This window comes from Sebastes umbrosus, chromosome 15, assembly GCF_015220745.1.
Source record: "Sebastes umbrosus isolate fSebUmb1 chromosome 15, fSebUmb1.pri, whole genome shotgun sequence".
Classification (NCBI taxonomy): Eukaryota; Metazoa; Chordata; class Actinopteri; order Perciformes; family Sebastidae; genus Sebastes; species Sebastes umbrosus.
The window spans coordinates 8,694,964-8,712,221 of NC_051283.1; the positions used below are offsets into that span (position 1 = coordinate 8,694,964).

General features: G+C 44.0%; 1 protein-coding gene across 3 annotated transcripts in view; it reads right to left on the reverse strand.

The window, feature by feature from the left end:
* Positions 1–17,258, reverse strand: part of arid1ab (AT rich interactive domain 1Ab (SWI-like)) — a 68,033-nt gene that overhangs the window by 14,112 nt on the left and 36,663 nt on the right. For 2 of the 3 annotated variants that reach the window (XM_037794030.1, XM_037794031.1), the window contains 4 exons: positions 4,524–4,764; positions 3,400–3,489; positions 2,201–2,368; positions 1,432–1,735 (listed from right to left, as the gene is read on the reverse strand). In XM_037794030.1, the coding sequence (XP_037649958.1) occupies positions 1,432–1,735; positions 2,201–2,368; positions 3,400–3,489; positions 4,524–4,764 (803 nt within the window). The remainder of the gene's footprint in view (positions 1–1,431; positions 1,736–2,200; positions 2,369–3,399; positions 3,490–4,523; positions 4,765–17,258) is intronic. The other variant, XM_037794032.1, reaches the window with a different exon arrangement.

Sequence of the window (17,258 nt, forward strand, 5' to 3'; positions counted from 1 at the left end):
ACTATTAACCTCTTAACAATCAGACGGCCAAGGAATCATCATGTTGGCTTGTCGGGAAGAACGCTAAATAACGCTCCAAAGTTACGCTAAATTTTGGCGCAGGATAAACTGGCATGGCCATTTTCAAAGGGGTCCCTTGACCTCTGACCTCAAGATATGTGAAGGAACACTCTGACATGAACAGAGTGACAACTGTATTTTATTAGATAAAACAGATGTTGACAAACTGCATAATTTGCAGTTGAAAAAAGGTAATAAATCGCAATATAACTTATTGCAATATTCCGCATATCGCAAAATGTTTAAAATCGTATCGTGGGGCCTCTGGTGATTCCCACCCCTAGTTGGGAATGTTGAGGAACTAGCAAGAGTACGCTAGATTCTAAAAATGATCCCACCTAAAAACCCGGCCCAGTGTGCCAACTCTTTTCCAATGAAAGTAGCTAGCAGCACTAGCTCCAAAAGTCGCTAAATCGAGCGAGAAAGTCGCCAAGTCGGCAACACTGATAGTCCGTCCCTTCAGGCCTCCCTCCAAAGCAACCTCAACCTGGATCCTATTTCGCCATATTTTTGTGTCTAACTGACTAAAAGGGACAACTATTTTTGAAATGTGTCCAGTACTGAGGGATACCGCTTTAACCAGCAGCAGCGAAATGAGCTGCGAGGGCAAGTAAGCAGCGTCAATGTAACGTAACGTTCACTAAAAGTGCTTGTTTTTTTCACTGACAGGCTCAGATTGTTATTATAAGTGTGTGAAAACATTATGAAAGGACCCTACAGAGAAATATACAATTCTTTCTTTACTTTACGCTTGGTCCATTCTGTTTTTTTATTGTGTCCAAGTCCCGCTCAAGGAGAAGTCTCGTTGTGAAATCTGAATATCCGTATACTCTGGCTCAAATAAATACGGGAGGCTATGGAATTCAAAGACCTCGTCCACATTGTTGAAATCATCTAAATATTCAGCCATGACATTGAAAATCGTTTAGATAACACTAAGCTACGCTTTCTGTACTCCAACACAACAAACACTCTCGTTTCCACCGTGGATGTATTCCACCAATCCTCCGTTGTCTTCCGGCAACACGTCACCTCGCCAGATGTCAGAATGAGACTTTTCCTTGAGCGACACTCTTTCCATAACGTTGTCAGACTCTTATAAGAACAATCAGAGCCTCTCATGGCAAAAATAAGCACTTTTAGTGGACGTAAATGACGGTGCCAGCTTGCCCCAATAGGATTACATTGCAGCCCGTGAGCAGCTGTCGTCTACAGTGCTCTCCCTCGATACTGGACCAGTTTCAGAAATTGTTGTCCCTACTAGTCAATTAGACACAAAAACATGGGAAAATAAGTTTCAGGTTGAAAAATACTGAGGTTACCCTTTAACTTCACCCCTGTCTCACTGAGACACTAGCTGTGAGCACCCACCTGTTGTGTACGGAGTTTGTGGGTCCATGGTGCATGGCGGGGACGCCGTCCTTCCTGGTCATGACTGGAGGGGGACACATCCCGGACGCCACCTGAGGAGGCATGCCGGCCATGTTCGCGGCGACCATCGCAGGACCAAAGGGCCGTGCACCCATCTGCCCCGGGCCTATCCTGCCGGGCGGGATGTTTCCATACGGAGCCCCGCTGCCCTGACCGGGCATGGGGTTCATGGAGCCGCTCATGCCGGGACCTGTGGGGTAGTTGGCATTGGGCATCCCTGTGTAGCCAGGCTGCCGGGGGTAACCTGGAAGGGTCACAGGAAAGTAGATTTTAGCAAGGTATCTCTCCATGCCGTCCTGCTGTGTTTATGAGCTGTGAGGACTTCTACTCATCTCCCCCTGACGAGATAAAGAGTTTCAGCGGTCCAGCTCTAAATTTACCTCTGTGCTGCGTGCTCTGACAAGCAGCCTGATGAAGCGGGCTTTATCTGGCCCTCGCTGTTCGCCGCTATGACTCATAGCAGAACTTCTTCAAAGCCCACAGAAACCATCCCAGACTTCAAAGTGAAAGTGATATAATTTCATAAATATATGAAGCGAGAGGAAACTTCAAAGTCTTTTTTTAAAAAATCTGGGCTATCTACGAAACCGTGATGGTCGCAGGACGACAACTGTAAACTCATTCATAATATTTTTCAGGGTTTGAAAAACGTCAGTGAAGAGGGCCTTTTAAATGAACACAATTCTTCTCTTCTGCCTCGAGGCCTCACCTTGTGGACCGTACTGGGCCCCCTGAGGCCCGTAGTTCCCCATCGAGTTGTTCTGGGGATATGGTCCCATCCCAGTATGCATCTGGCCTCCCGAAGACTGGCGTGGAGATAAGGCGGAGCCAGGTTGTCCAGGGGACCCGTAAGGAATCTGAGGGTTACGCATGTACACTGGAGAGGATTGGGACATCGTTAGGTCTCAGAAATATGTCTTTACATATACAGTACCAGATATATGGCTGGAGAACTGTGTAGGAATTAGGGATGCAAACCCTAACCATAAAAAAACGAACCGTTCAATGACGTTCAATCCGAACCGTGGGCTTGTTGATGCTATGGCGTCATATAATATAGAATTATAATTCATTACCATCAATCAATCTTTCTATTTTGGAGTTCAAACCCATTGGAAATGTGTTTTTTTTTTCTTCTCCCCAATGTGCAAAACAAACTGAACTGAAACCGTGACCCAAAAAACGCAATACAAACCAAACCGTGGGCTTATTGAACCGCTGCACCACTAGTAGTAATGGCCACAATGTTTAATGCTTTATTGTCGTGCTACTTTAGAGAAGCAATTGCGGCATCCCCTGGAATGTCAAGTCTGTTTAATTTCTCTCAGGAGAGTTGACAGAAATTCATTTTTATCAGTTGTAATATATTATAGCTAAAAAAAAACTAAACCTAAAATCAATTTACGCTCATTTTCTTTACGCTTTTTATTATTATTTTTTTAACCAGGCAATATCGTTTCAGTTTTTCTTTAAAGGATAACATTTTTTATTTAGTTTCAGTTTATGACAAAATATTTTTCACTGCTTATTTTCCTTTTAGTTTACTGTAGTAACCCTGGCTCAAACACACGGTTACATAACACATCATGTCCCCGTGTGAAGAACTAGCTCTTCGCTTCCTCACAGACACACAGAGGTACAGTACTGAGTGTGTCTGTCTGTTCTTCCCCTCATCTGACCTGGCAAGTAGACGACAAGCACATTCTCATTTAAAGATGCAGCCTGGGGGAGTGTTTACAGGAGGACAGAACGCATACGAATGCAAACAAACAATCACACCGACAAGCTGCCGAGGACGTGGCACACATTCTTGCACTGTTGATTCCCTGAGCAGAGGAGGGCTTAGGTACATTTTTTTTTTAAAACGGGCTTGTTCAAAAACCTCTCGGACCGTGTCTCAACACTCACCCCTGTCCTGGCCCATGGCTGACTGGTTCATGGAAGAGTGCATGATGGTATCTGACTGGACGCTGGGCGGCCGGGGAGGCATCTGATTACCTGCAGGACGGCAACAAGACGAGAGCTCAGAAAACTCCAAAAAATAACTTCTTTGTTATCTTCAGTCTTTGCCTTAAACTTTGAAATATTGTCCATCAAAAGGACCATAAGCCAATCAAATACACTAAAACAAAAACAAAAAGGAAGATGACAGTTGACATGTTGGCCGCCTGTTAAATTGCTCTCCACAATGAGTAGTTGGTAGCATCGTAACTTCTGTTTCTCTGCCGTCTGGATGGTTTACTAGCATCATGTTAGGAGAAAATGTTCCCATCTGGCAAGCCGCTTCATGAATTACAAATGGGATCCGCTGTATCTGTGAGTGAGCAAGTGTTGAATTAAAACTCTAAATCTGTCTGCTGTTGGTTCGCTGGATGCTCCACACGGCAGCCAACTCTCTATATGAACAATGTGTTTTAATATTTATTTTTACGTTTAGCACCCTTTAACAGGTGAAACAATATTATTGTTATTATTATGCAGTTATTTCAGACTGCATGTTGCTTACTTTTGGTATATTCAATTGTGGTTGGTTGTGTTCATTTTTTTTTTCTTAGTGGTTAGATTTAATTTAATCTGATTAGATTAAATAATCTCAGTATGATACATGTTTGTGTTTGAAAAGTCATCTTTTGGTTCTGCATGAATATAATAATAATAATAATAATAATAATAATAATAAACTTTATTTCTATAGCACCTTTCAAAACCAGAGTTACAAGGTATTTTACAGAAAAGAAAATTATATACACAGAAAATGCAATAAAAACAGGGATTTTAAGAAGTCGTCAAACATAGAGAGATAAAAAAATATATAAAAGAACGACAATAAAAACATTTTTAAATTCCAGTCTGTATATAAGACTGTCCTTCCTCCATGTTAGTTATATTGCATTAAGAAAGAGATTTTGAAACTTCAATGCAATTGCACATTGTACTTGTGATACTGCTGTGAAGTCCTTTAAGACATGAGTAAAAATATCATATATAAAAATGTGGATATTTCAAATACCAGCTTAGTATTTGTTCTTTACCTGGCACAGCAGCAGGGGACAGAGGGCCGGTGCGGGAGGGGGTGACGCTGGCGGGGGAACCCACAGGTGATGGCGAGGGCCCGCGTATGCCCGGCAGGTGGGGCGAAGTGTGCGGAGAGAAGGGCGACTGGGCGGGGTTGCTCTGCTCGCCCTGACTGCTGGATACCCCTGAGGTGCTGACGCCCGGGCTCAGGGCCCCCTCCGTACCGGTGGGCAGGTCGTCGATGGAGCCCGAAAGATCCTGAAACAAGAGGAGCTATACGTTAGGTTAATAATCGTCTTTACAGGAGCATGAAGTTAGTCTCATCTTTGGACACAGTTTGGGTTTCTATCAGAGGACTTCAAAAAAGAAAAATGGAAGTGATATTATTTGATTTCCTATGTATTTTAAAGAAGGTGGAACAAAGCTTTGTAAATCTATTTTGGCTGATAAACGGCATGATAAATAGCAAGAAAACGGGCTTAGTTCAAGTTCCAATCTGTTGTTTATTCAGAACAACAGATTGGACACTCTTACTTTCTGATAACATCTCTATTTCTTCTTTGTGTAAAACCATGAAATAAGGCAAACATTAGCTGAAGCCAAGGACTTTCCATTTGTTTTATGGATTATGTTTTCAAGCGAGTGAATTAAATGAATAAAATGCAACTAATGGCAACTAATTAAAATGTTATTTTATGCACCATTTCAACAGTTTCTAATGGGATGGGTTAGATGGGATCGTTTATAAGAAATAAATGTTTCCGAGACAAAAACTGTCAATCAAACAAATCAATCCTCTGCAGCTTTGAGGAAACTGAGATTATGATGGAGTAGTAAGAGACATTAGTGGGAAAGCCGATGCACAGTATCAGAGACGTGCGCGTCAGTGTGTGTAAGCAGAGATGTAAATAAAGCCCAGTTTGACTCTTAAAGGTCTTATTGATAAAATATTTTTATTAGGGCTGTCAATCGATTAAAATATTTAATTGCGATTAATCTCATGATTGTCCATGTGATAAACAGAAAATTAATCGCACATTTTTTATCTGTTCAAAATGGACCGTAAAGGGAGATTTGTCAAGTATTTAATACTCTTATCAACATGGGAGTGGGCAAATATGCTGCTTTATGAAAACGTATGTATAGATTTACTACTGGAAATCAACTAACAACACAAAACAATGACAAATATTGTCCAGAAACCCTCACAGGTACTGCATTTAGCATAAAAATATGCTCAAATCATAACTGGAAAACAAAATGTTTTCTAGTTTCATATGATGATGATGAAGTATCTTCACTCTAGTTTTAAAACTGAGCCCACTACAACATCCGAAAAAATCAATTGCGTTAATGCGTTACAGAAATTAGCGGCGTTAAAACAAATTTGCGTTTACCCAAAAAAATGATTATGATTGTGAATTAATTACTTAAAAAATGTTGGTGGTTCCAAAATTAATTTTTAGTTTATCTCTGTGGAAGATAGCTGACGCTTTGTTCCCACTTCTAACAAGACTTGTGAGCCAATAGTAAAACAACGTTGGTATCACGTGGTATCTCCGGGTCGTCAGTTAGTGTGGAAAAACAGATTAACGGCTGAGATTGACACTAAGTGCCTGGTAACAACTTGTTGTGAAGTGAATGCGATGGAACGGGGGAGGGAAAATGCAACATCTAGCGGTTGAATGTTATCAATAGCGCCTTTAAAGCTGGAGAAGAAAACTGCTGCATTTGGGGGAATCAGTGACTCATATTCAGGTTTTTTTTCCTGCACATACTTGAATGACGATGGTGAGAGCGTTTTATTTCAGAGTCATGTCAAAGTCAAAGTCAAGTGAAGTCAAATCAAGTGAGTGGAAATCCAAATGCCCACTGATGCATTACAGCAATCTTTGCCTTCACTAGGGTGTGCGTCTGTTATTCTCTCATACTCTCAAGACTGCCAGCGCTATTATGGTGCAAACACACAATCAGGTACAATGACTCCTTTCTCCAACCTCTTTAAAAATACTCCACATCACTCCCATAATGCTGATAATGATCCATCTTGGCAAGGAGAACTCTGTTTGTGTGGCTTGCAAAGAGAAAGTGGGGGGAGAAAAAAAAAATTTATATTTGAAGCAAGTCATCTCGGGAGGCAGTTGAAATAATTGGTGCTGGGCACCGGCTCTGGTGCCATGTGGTGTTGTTATTGAGCCTCGCTGGCTGTGACACAAAGACAGCCAGGCAGGAAAGAAGGTAGGAAGGCAGCCGGCGATGATTATGTTTGTGGGAAGGTGAATGTTTACACACTGGCCACTCACGTGGAGCCCATGTGCTCGCTCAGAAATGCAAGCTCATCTGCCAGTCACATCGGAGGAGGGAAAAAAAATGGGAGGGAGGAGGAGGAGGAGGAGGAGGGAGGGAAAAAAAGCACTCTTTGGAAGGTGGCCAACTATTCCCATAGAAATCTCACACTCGCAGGCTGGCTGCAGCCCCGAAGCCGGCGGTTTTGCACTTGAAACGGCGCCCGTTGCTATTTTTGGGACGTGACCTGATGGAGGAACCCCAGAGGGAGTGACAGGAGGAGAACGCTGATTCAGAATCCACCTCCCCCCCCTTCAATCCACCCCCACCCTGTTCCCTCTGCCCTCCCTCCATCTCTTCGGTGACTGCACAAACCCAGGCCTTTCTGACCTGCATAGGAGACGCAGCAGCTACAAAACCATGCGAAGCTCAGCATGAGAATCACACTCCAAGTGTTTCATTTGGCTGATACCCAATTAATGCTCGCACATGTAAAAACAGGTCAGAAGGAGGCAGAGAGACGCTGTGTGAAAGCAGTGAAATCTGAATGCTCTGGAGTAGAGAGCAGAGATCAAACAGCATGACATTCCTTGCTTAAACAACCATGGCGGGATGCTTTTCCCAGCAGCCAGCATCGTCAGATGACCTACATCCCCCCTCCCCCTAACCCTCTTCCCAACCAGCACCACCCCACATCCACTCAGACATCACAAGATCGGTCATCTGACAAGAGGGCTCAGTGTGCCAGCCGCCACGATGACCACCGCCATACTCAAAGCTTCAAGAGATCGCTGCACAGAGTCGCATCTCTGTGACAAAAAAAACCCTCCAACACCAACCGCTCCCTGACCTGACCCAGACCACAGGGCAACAAAGGTCAGGGGTCAGTTCCTGGGGTTGTGCCCGGGAGTCGCACCTCGGCAGGAGGTCACGGCGGACGGCTGCACCAGACACACACTTCAGTCTCACACACGCTTCAGTCACGAGACAGAAAGAGGGACCAAGAAAGTCTTTAAAGGCGGGAAAACAACGGCCTTTAAAAGTGGGATTCAGGGTACTACGGGGGTCCTTGGGGCTTTTAGGCAGAATATATATTGTATACGCTGTACATACGGTATATAGTCATCTTGTAATCATCTATTACATACTGCACATAATCATCCAGTCCATATATATCCATCCAGTATTGATTTCTTTGCACTATTTTGTATTGTTTACAACTTAAAGACCACTTGACTTGTGTGATGGAATAATTGATATACAAGTTATCTTTGGAAGGAAGAGGTCCGGAGCTGATGATGTCTTACAAAAGAAGGTTTATTGAAGCTTGGCCAAGGAGAATTGACAGGTCTCCACAATAGATGCTCTCTGCGTGAAGGCCTCACAACTCTGCCCTTCCTCCCCGGTGCTCAGTGTCTTACCCCTTATCATGTTATGACTTACTTCATTCCTCTGGCATCTCTGACCCTGGTTGCCCTAGCGACTGGCTCTACGGTCTCCACTACAGGCACAGCTGTACAGATAACGGTGGCTCCTCTAGACAGGACTCCAACCCAAGAATGTCAACAGAGGGACACTCTGACAAACACTTTGACCTTTCTACCAACAAGAGAGGAATTGATGGAAAATTCCATCACAACTTGTATATAGCGATAATTTCTTATTTTATTGTTGGTCATTGATGCTTTTTATATGTATTTATATATGCACCTAGTTTTTTCACATACCTGTGTACCTAACAGTCCTGTCTAACCTTTACCTTTATTGTCCTGCTGTGTTGCCCTTGTTCCCAGCTGTTATTTCTATTTTTCTGTAAGTACATTGAGAGAGATGCAAAAGTTAAATTCCCCGCATGTGCACACATAACTGGCAAATAAATCAGCAAAAATCTACCAGAAATGAGAAAAAGTGGAGAAGCAACAGTCTTCACACCTCCACTATTACCTCATATAGTGTAGACTGTGGCTGGGCAAAGTTTTTTTGGCACCAAGGTCAACTGTCAAGCATCACAAACTGTCGAATGCTGAAGACTGGCATTCAACACTTCCCCCAAATTTGTAATCATGTTTTACTTATTCTTTGTCGACACAGCTTCTGATTTGAATCAGTTGTGAACTGTATTGATTTACATTGAGGACAAGTTTTTATATCCATCATATGTTTTAAATCAACACACCTGTCTACAACAGCGGGGTGGCGTCTTGTGTGTTACTCAAGAGTCCCTAAAAATATTCGATGAGGGATTCGAAAGGATTTAGATTTGATAAGTGGATTCAGAATCAATTGACAGTTTAGTAAAGTGCCTGTTCATATAACGTTTGAGAAGTATGGCTTATTTTATAGCTGCAAAGATTAATTGATTATTCGATTAGTTTTCAACTATTAAATTAATCGCCAACTATTTTGATAATCGATAAATCGGTTTAAAAGTAAAAATTAAATGTGAATATTTTATGATTCCTTTACTCCTCTATGATAGTAAACTGAATATCTCTGAGTTGTGGACAAAACAAGACATTTGAGAACGTCATCTTGGGATTTTGGGAAACGCTGATCGACATTTTTCACCATATTCTGACATTTCATAGACCAAATAACTATAATTAATCGATTAATCGAGAAAAATAATCGACAGATTGATCCACAATAAAAATAATCGGTAATTTAAGTGAAGATTCTAAAGTATTTGGATTGGATAAACGGATTCGGAACTGGATTCAGAATCAATTGACAGCATAATTAAGTGCCTGTTCATATAATGTTATTTTACTCTTTAACATTTGGGAAGTCTGGCCTATAAAAATGTTGCATGTTCATATCCCTCAAAGTATTTAAAAAAAAAAAAAAAAGTATGGTTTTGGCATCATTGGCACTATAAACTGTAGACAGTTGTACAATTCAACATTAAACCAACAATAACAAAAATATTCCTGAATGACAAAAACTCATCAAACGTTTATTGCAGCTAATGCAAATGCTCTAAAACATTCACGTATACACCTGCCGTGCAGTATAGAGGGAGAGCTCTTTACCATTCTGTAAATATCTGACAACTGACAGCTCTGATCCCTCAGCCTGCATGTACACACACACACACACACACACACACACACACACTCGCTCCTACCTACTCCCACTCTGCAGTCATTGATTTTTCCCGGCTCAATACTGCACAGCACCAGCCTGTTCTGCTGACTGCACAAGCCGGACAGCGAGAGCAGAGAGGAGAGGAAGGAGGAGGAGGAGGAGGAGGGGGAGGTTGGTGATACTGATGCTGTGTGGCTCTGCTATTCAACACGCTCATTATTAGAAGGCAAATGATGAAGAGGACAAGGATCAGGCATGAGGAGGAGTTGAGGGACGGGTGGGTTGTCTAAGTTGGAGTGTGATGTTTTTAAGAGCATCGGAGGAAGATCGCAGCAGTTATCATCCATGATGGTTTAGAATAACACGAGATATATAAAAAGATATTTTTTATATATGCAATAAACAAAAGGGGGGATAGATATGTGAGCTGTGTTGTGGTAGAGAAGGGAGAGAGCTGCAGCTTTCTGTGGAGCTTCTAGCTCCTCTCTATGGCAGCCATTTTGTGTTTTTCCCAGCACTGCCTAACATGGAACTTCAGAGCTGCAGAACAGTGTTCGCAATGTTTGAGGGCTGAAGAGAGGCAAAAAAGACAGATAAATACAAAGTGGAGGGATGAAAATGCAATAAAAAAATCCTAAAAAATGCACAGAACATTCCTCCTGATGTGATTATTGTTGTATTATTGTTCATGAATGTGGAAAACGTCTCTTTACTATTGCCATTATTCTCATATTCTCCACTGCTCCTCTTTGCCTGTGCTGTCTGAGTCATCTGCTCTGCTCTTCTCTCCTCTCCTCTCCGCCGTCCTAATGTATTCCATTTGCAGATTACTTCACTGAATCAATCAAGCCCAACCAGAGCCATTAGTCTGCCAAGCCAGCCGATTTCTTCTTCTCTTTTTCTTTTTTTTTTTTTTTGTAGGTTATGAGAAACAGAAAGTGGAGAGAGAGAGAGAAGGGAGGTTGCGTAGCGGCTCTGAGATAATGAAACGGATCTGGAATGTGTGACCCTGGCCAGTAGTGTAACTGGATCTGGTGGTGGTGGTGGTGGTGAGGAGGGAGAGGAGGTGTGGGTGAGTTCATCCCTCAGTCACACACTCTCCCTGACCCACTCTCCTCTCTGTCATTCTCAGACCTCAACCGCCTGGCTGGCAGGCTTCCTGATTCTCAGGCCTCCAGATGCTAAACACAATATACAAAAAAAGAAAAAAGAAAAAGCTCCAGACTGGGCTCGCTCACACATCCTCTGTGGCGAGGTGATAGCTGAGGAAGAGAGAGTAAGAAGGGGGTGGAGGTGGCGGGGGGAAGGGATGGGGAGGGGAGATAGAGGAAGGGGAAAAAAAAAAAATGGCTGCATCTCGAGGGCTGCCATGGTTACTGTGATCCACGTGGTTGACACATTAGAGCCGACACAGTCCCTCCCCCCTGTTGCTGCTGCTGCCATCCCTCTGTCTGTCTCTCTCTCTCTCTCTCGGCGGCCTCCCTGCGTGCCTGGCAGGGTCACGGTGCAGTCAGCTACTACAAAAGAAGCAGCCCGTCATTGTTACAGGAAACGCAGACGCACCAAAGCCGTGTTCCTCCCTCCCTCCTTCCCCCCTCTGCTCCTGCTCCACCACCGCTTTAATTACACACTCAGCCTCCAGGCCGTATGCACTGAGGAGCACACGGAGAGAGAGAGTGGACAAACAGCAAAATCTTGAACTTCTTTTTGCCGTCGTTTCCTGATGTTTGTGTTTACATGCTGACGGCCCCTCGTCGGCCGAGACCGCTCCGGCGCAGCATATTCGCCGCTCGTTCGGGGCTTTTGATACACACTGAACAGGGTCGTGGGAAAAGTTAGCTCTTCCCTTTTTAAAGCGTTAAGATCAAGTGAAATTTTCTCCGCACAGTTTCTAAAAGGGGGTTTTTCTCTCTTCTCTTTCTCCCAGCTCAGCCTCTGAACGTGCTGACTTGACTTAACTGTACTATCAGAGCGCTTCTATCTGCACACACACAGGTGACAGAAAAAAGACTGCGGGCGCTCAGACAAAATAACATTTCAGGGGCCGTCAAAACCACCTGTAATGACTCCACTGCTGCAGCACCGTGAGGATGACAGCAGGAAATGTGGAACGAGAAGACGGACAGGTGGCGGAGGGTCCCACCTGCGTCCAGGGGGGCCGCGCAGAGCCGCGAGGAGCTTCTGGGAAGTCCACCGGTGGCTCGGAGAGAGGCAGCTCCGGCCCCAGCTCCAGGTTTGCAGGGCTGAGCTCAACCATAAGGGGGCACTCCCATCCCACTATGAGGGAAGAACTGGAGAAAGGAGGAGAAGCAAGGCAGGCCCCTGCCTCATACAGCAGCAGCAGCAGCCATTACAGGGCTTCACATAGAGCACAGGCTGACGAGAAACTCTCCATACACAGTTATAGGTGCGCCATGCTACTCTGACCCGATCCACACGATGATAAAGATGTGAGCCGTTGAGCCAAAACTACTCAGTTGGATGAAATGAAAACATCTGAGTTGTGTTATCTCATTTCTCCAAGATGTAGGCAAACAACAAACGTGGATAGTGAACAGTAGGGTGACACGAGCCTGGGAGCACCCTGCTGGGGTTACATATCTCATCTGGAGTATCAGTGCCACAGACACAATGTCTCCTACCTCCACAGCCGAGCTCCCCAGAGATCACCATTACACTGCTACTTCATCACCAGCAGCCACGTGGGAAGGATAATAACAGAGACCCAAAAAAAAAAAGTACAAGATGAAAGAGTGAAACAGCATAATTCAGAAAAAGAGTCTCGTACCGCTACGGCATTAAAAAAAAAAAAAAAGCAATTCATTTGACACTGATCAATACTGTTCTGCTTTCTGTGTGATGCAGGCTTGCAGTCAAAAAAAAAAAGAAAATAAAGGCCAACTATGAATCTTAATCAATACGTAGGGAGTTCTTTTTTAAACGCTCCACATTTGCCTAATTGAGCTTCTCTGTGGGGGTAACAAAAAAAAAAGGGGGGGTAGTGCAAGGCACACAAACACTGCAGCAGCCTGTGTGTAGCTAACACAGAGTAGATGAAGGGGAGGGGGAGGGGGAGGGCGGTCTGATTGCTGTGAATAATGGGGGAGATGGTGTGTGCGTGGGGGGCCTTTTGTAGAGATCACAATAGTAGCGGGGAGTCCCAGGGCAGCGCACAGATGCCCAAGTGAGGCAGGCAGCTGCCCAGCCCGAGGTGAGGGGTGCTGGGATACGGAGGGCGAGGGGGCTGGGTGAGGTGGGGGGTTGTGGTGAGGAGTCTCCAGACCCCTACAGCCAGTCTGCTTGCTTTCCAGAGCAGCAACGCCCCTCCTACTGTCACACATAGCGCGTCTAGGGGGCGCTACCAAAGCAACCACTAGTGAATTAACTGGGGAGAGAGGTGGGGGTGGGGGGGGAGAGAGGTGGGGGTGGGTGGGGAGAAAAAATAATATAGAGGTTATTTCATAGAGTGAGAGTTAATTTCATTGTGAGGCCGGTTTCCATCCATCCAGGCTCAGCAGCTCGTTCCAGCGAGAGCGGGAGAAAAGCAGAGGACAGACAGTGCTGCAGTCAGCCACAGTCTTTGTGCTGCAAAACTAGCTCAGCCCAGCAGAAATGGAGGCAGAGGGGAGGGGCGATGGGAGAGTGCGAGAGTGTGTGAGTGAGCAGAGAGAGCAAAAAAGGGAGAGGGAGAGTGTTCGGCGTGCGAGTGTGTGTGCGTGCGAGCTCACAAGAGCAAAACAGGCTGAGAAACAATTCACTGAAGCAAATGCAAAACAACACACTTTGTCAGCAGATTGAATTTTCTCAAGTACATTAATTAAAAATCACATAGAGGAAAGAAAAGGGGGTGAGAGCAAGGGGAGAGAAACAGACGAGATGGGAGGAGGGAGGGGAGTGAGAGCGAGTGAGAGGCGCCCTGGAATCTGAATAAGACATGCGCGCACAGGAAGCAAGGGCCCCAGAATAGCAACAGGAAACTGGCCCCGGACTCTGAATGCTGTCAGCGTCAGAGCCTCGCAAAACAAGGCTGCGCTGCACAGCGTTATGAAAGCTGATTTACTGAGAGAAGAGAGAGAACGAGGAAGGGAAGAGGAGGAGGAGGAGGTGGAGGAGGAGGAGGGGAGGAGGGTGCAGGCGAGGGAAAACGAGAATATAGACAGAAAGAGGAACGAGAGAGAGGCAGAGAGTGAAATATATAAATATAAAAACAGAAAGAAAGAGAGAAATGCAGCAAAAAAACAGAGTGTAATATTGAGAAAGGCACGGAGGGGGTTGGGCTGGGTAGGAGAGGAAAAAAAGTGGGCCGGCCTTGTCAGGCTGATTGCTCCAGAGCTATGTCGCAAAAACAAGCTTAGCTGCAGCAGGAGAGCAGAGCTGGGCTGGGCTGAGCAGGGAACGGGGATTGCAGGAGGAGGAGGAGGAGGAGGGTGTGTGTGTGTGTGTGTGTGTGGGGTAGGGAGGGGGGTGGGGGGGGGGACTCAGAGTTGATCAGCACCGAGACTGGAAGATCCCTCGGTTCCAGATCAGGAGGCTTGGCACATAACATTAAAGGTCATTAAGGAGGGGGGGCTGTTGTTGTGATGTGGGTGGTCCCTGAGCTTCACAAATGCACTGGATTAGACCGAATACATGCGAGGGTGGGGTCCTGATGGGCACAGATGTAGTGAGAAATGTAAAAGGTGAGAAAATAGGACCTCCAGATGTTAAAGCAAGACTACCACCAAATTAAGAAAACAAAAGTCAACTCATAGAAAAGCAAGAATGTATGTCGTTCATCTAGGGCTGCCTACTCGTAGTCAATTTGTCGACTAAAAATCGGTCGTTTTGGTGTTAGTCCACTAAGATTTTTTTAGTTGATAAGTCGTTTTTTTATGCTTTTTCATTCTGAATGACTGGTGTTTTTGTGTGATTCTTTGTGGAAAAACTCACAGATCTGTCGATTAAATCAACTAATTGATTAGTCTACAACAGTGTCCATTTCGTTAACGAAAACTATGATGAAATATGTTCGTCAACGGCCTTTTTTTCCACAACTTTTTTCCGATAACGAGACAGCACCGACGTCATTAAACACTAACAGTGACGATATCAAACATGCAATATTGTTGACGAAAAAAGACGAGACTAAAATGTAGTTTAAAAACATAAAAACTTTACCAAAATCTCTCTTTATTTTTGTCACCTTGTCTCACACCTCAATCCTGACAATTGTGCTACTGTAAAGCATAAAGTTGGCAATTTGCGGGTTAGGTTCGGGTGGTTGAGTAACGTATATTTTTACATGCTGGGCGGGCAGACTGGCTCTCGTAACGGACCGGTGGGTGCGACTGAACTGCACATCATTAATGACTAAAATGTGACTAAAACTAAATGAGCATTTTCGTCTTAAGACTAAGACTAAATATAAAATAGCGGCAAAAATTAACACTGGTCTATAAAATCGTATGAGTTTTAGTAGACTAAGAATTTCTTTTGTCGAAGACAGCCCTACTTTCATCATTAAAAATACTCAACATAGAGGCCTCTTTTCTACCAAATACTATACTTGAGTTATTAATTTAAAGTGCTTAAAGGCAAATATACATCCGTGACAAACCAGTGGCCCTTCCTCAAAAGATAAAACCTCTCCAGATGAAGCCTCTTATTCAGAAAGGCGAGATGAACAGGAGGATATAGGACAGAAAAACAAACTCCGGCAGCGTGAGTGTGTGACCAACATGTGACCTTCCTCTCAAGTCTGGAGCACATTCAGACACATCAGAAAAGAGGAGCATCACAACCGGTGGGCGGTTCTGAGTGGGATTAGCCCCACAGTGGTGAAAGGGTGTACAAAAGACCTGGGAAAGGGATTTTTTTTTTTTTTTTTAAAGAGAGAAGGGGAAAGGTGGGAGGGAGGGAAGTTGGTGGTGGTCTGGTAGTTATTCCCATTGACGTGGAGAGGAAGTGTCACTTCCAGGGAGTGTGAAAGCAGGACGGTGACAGCAAAGACTCAGGCCTGCTGGAGCCACGATGTAGGAGGTAAGTTGTGTTAGCTGCATGGAGCTTTTATGCAATAAAGAATATTATAATTCTCTTTCCTGAATAAAAGTCACTGGATATCAATTTGTAGACTGGGCCATAAAGCATTGGTGCACTGAATGTGAATAGCTAGTTTGGTCATTAAAGGGTTACTCAAGCGATTTAGTATTGCACTTCCATAAAGTTGTGTGACTTGTGAGGGACAGTTTAAAAAAAGAATGGTGAAAATTGAAGCAACGGGGGCTCAGATACTCTGACAATGGCCCCCCTCATTCTAAAAGCTACAGCGAAGATACTGGTTATCATGAAAATATGAAACATCAAGAATTGATTAGTACTGTGTCATGTTAGCTTGTCGGGAAGAACGCAAAATAACGCTCCAAAGTTAAGCAAAATATTGGCGCATAAAAAACTGGCATGGCCATTTTCAAAGGGGTCCCTTGAACTCTCGGCTCAAGATATGTGAATGAAAACTCTGAAATGAGAAGAGTGAAAACTGTATCTTTTTAGATAAAACAGATGACAGTTGACAAACTGCATAATTTGCAGTTGAAAAAAGGTAATAAATTGTAATATATCTCATCACAAAACTCAGCAAAATGTTTCAAATAGGATCCCGGTTTGGGCCTCTGCCTGCGCAATTCTATTCAAACCTTTTATTGAAAAAGTGTTGCAACTGTCACAAATTTGCATTGCAGCCGGTATGAATAGTTATGATGTAAAATATTCGCAGGTGAGTTAGTATGCATTTTTTGTGACGTTTATTCGTCACGCCCCCGGTGTGTAAAGACCTCAACGCAGGCTTTATCCTAAAAATCTCAAATTTCAAACTGAGATTACTCTGATGACATCATCGAGGTTTTTTCCAAACCTCTGAAAGCTCTCTCCAGAGTCACAGACAACACTATATATTCGCTTTCACAAGCTGTGTAGTACTCCTCGTGAAGGGTAAAATAGTTAATGTGCCCCTTTAATCAGCAACTATGGTTATTCATTATAGACTAAGTCAATAATGTGACGACTTTGATAGAGAAAAGTATTAAAAAAGTCTCTTTCTTTCCTTCCTCTTTGCTCTTAATTTATTTCCATTCCTAGAAATGACACTATTAGTCATTATTTTAAGAACACACAAACTTTCCAGTTGTATTGCATCAGCTACATGACTACTATGGAAAGGTGGTTTCCATGAAGACAACAGCAGCTCCGGGGAACAGTCTGTGTGGTAAATACTCAACAGTTAAACTGTGCATTTGTGTCCTGGAGCCAGGAACCAGCTCAACCTGCTCAGCTAGTTCCACTATGGCTGCCTGTTGCTCCACCCTCCCTCCTCCTCCTCCTCCTCCAACCTATTATCCACAGCC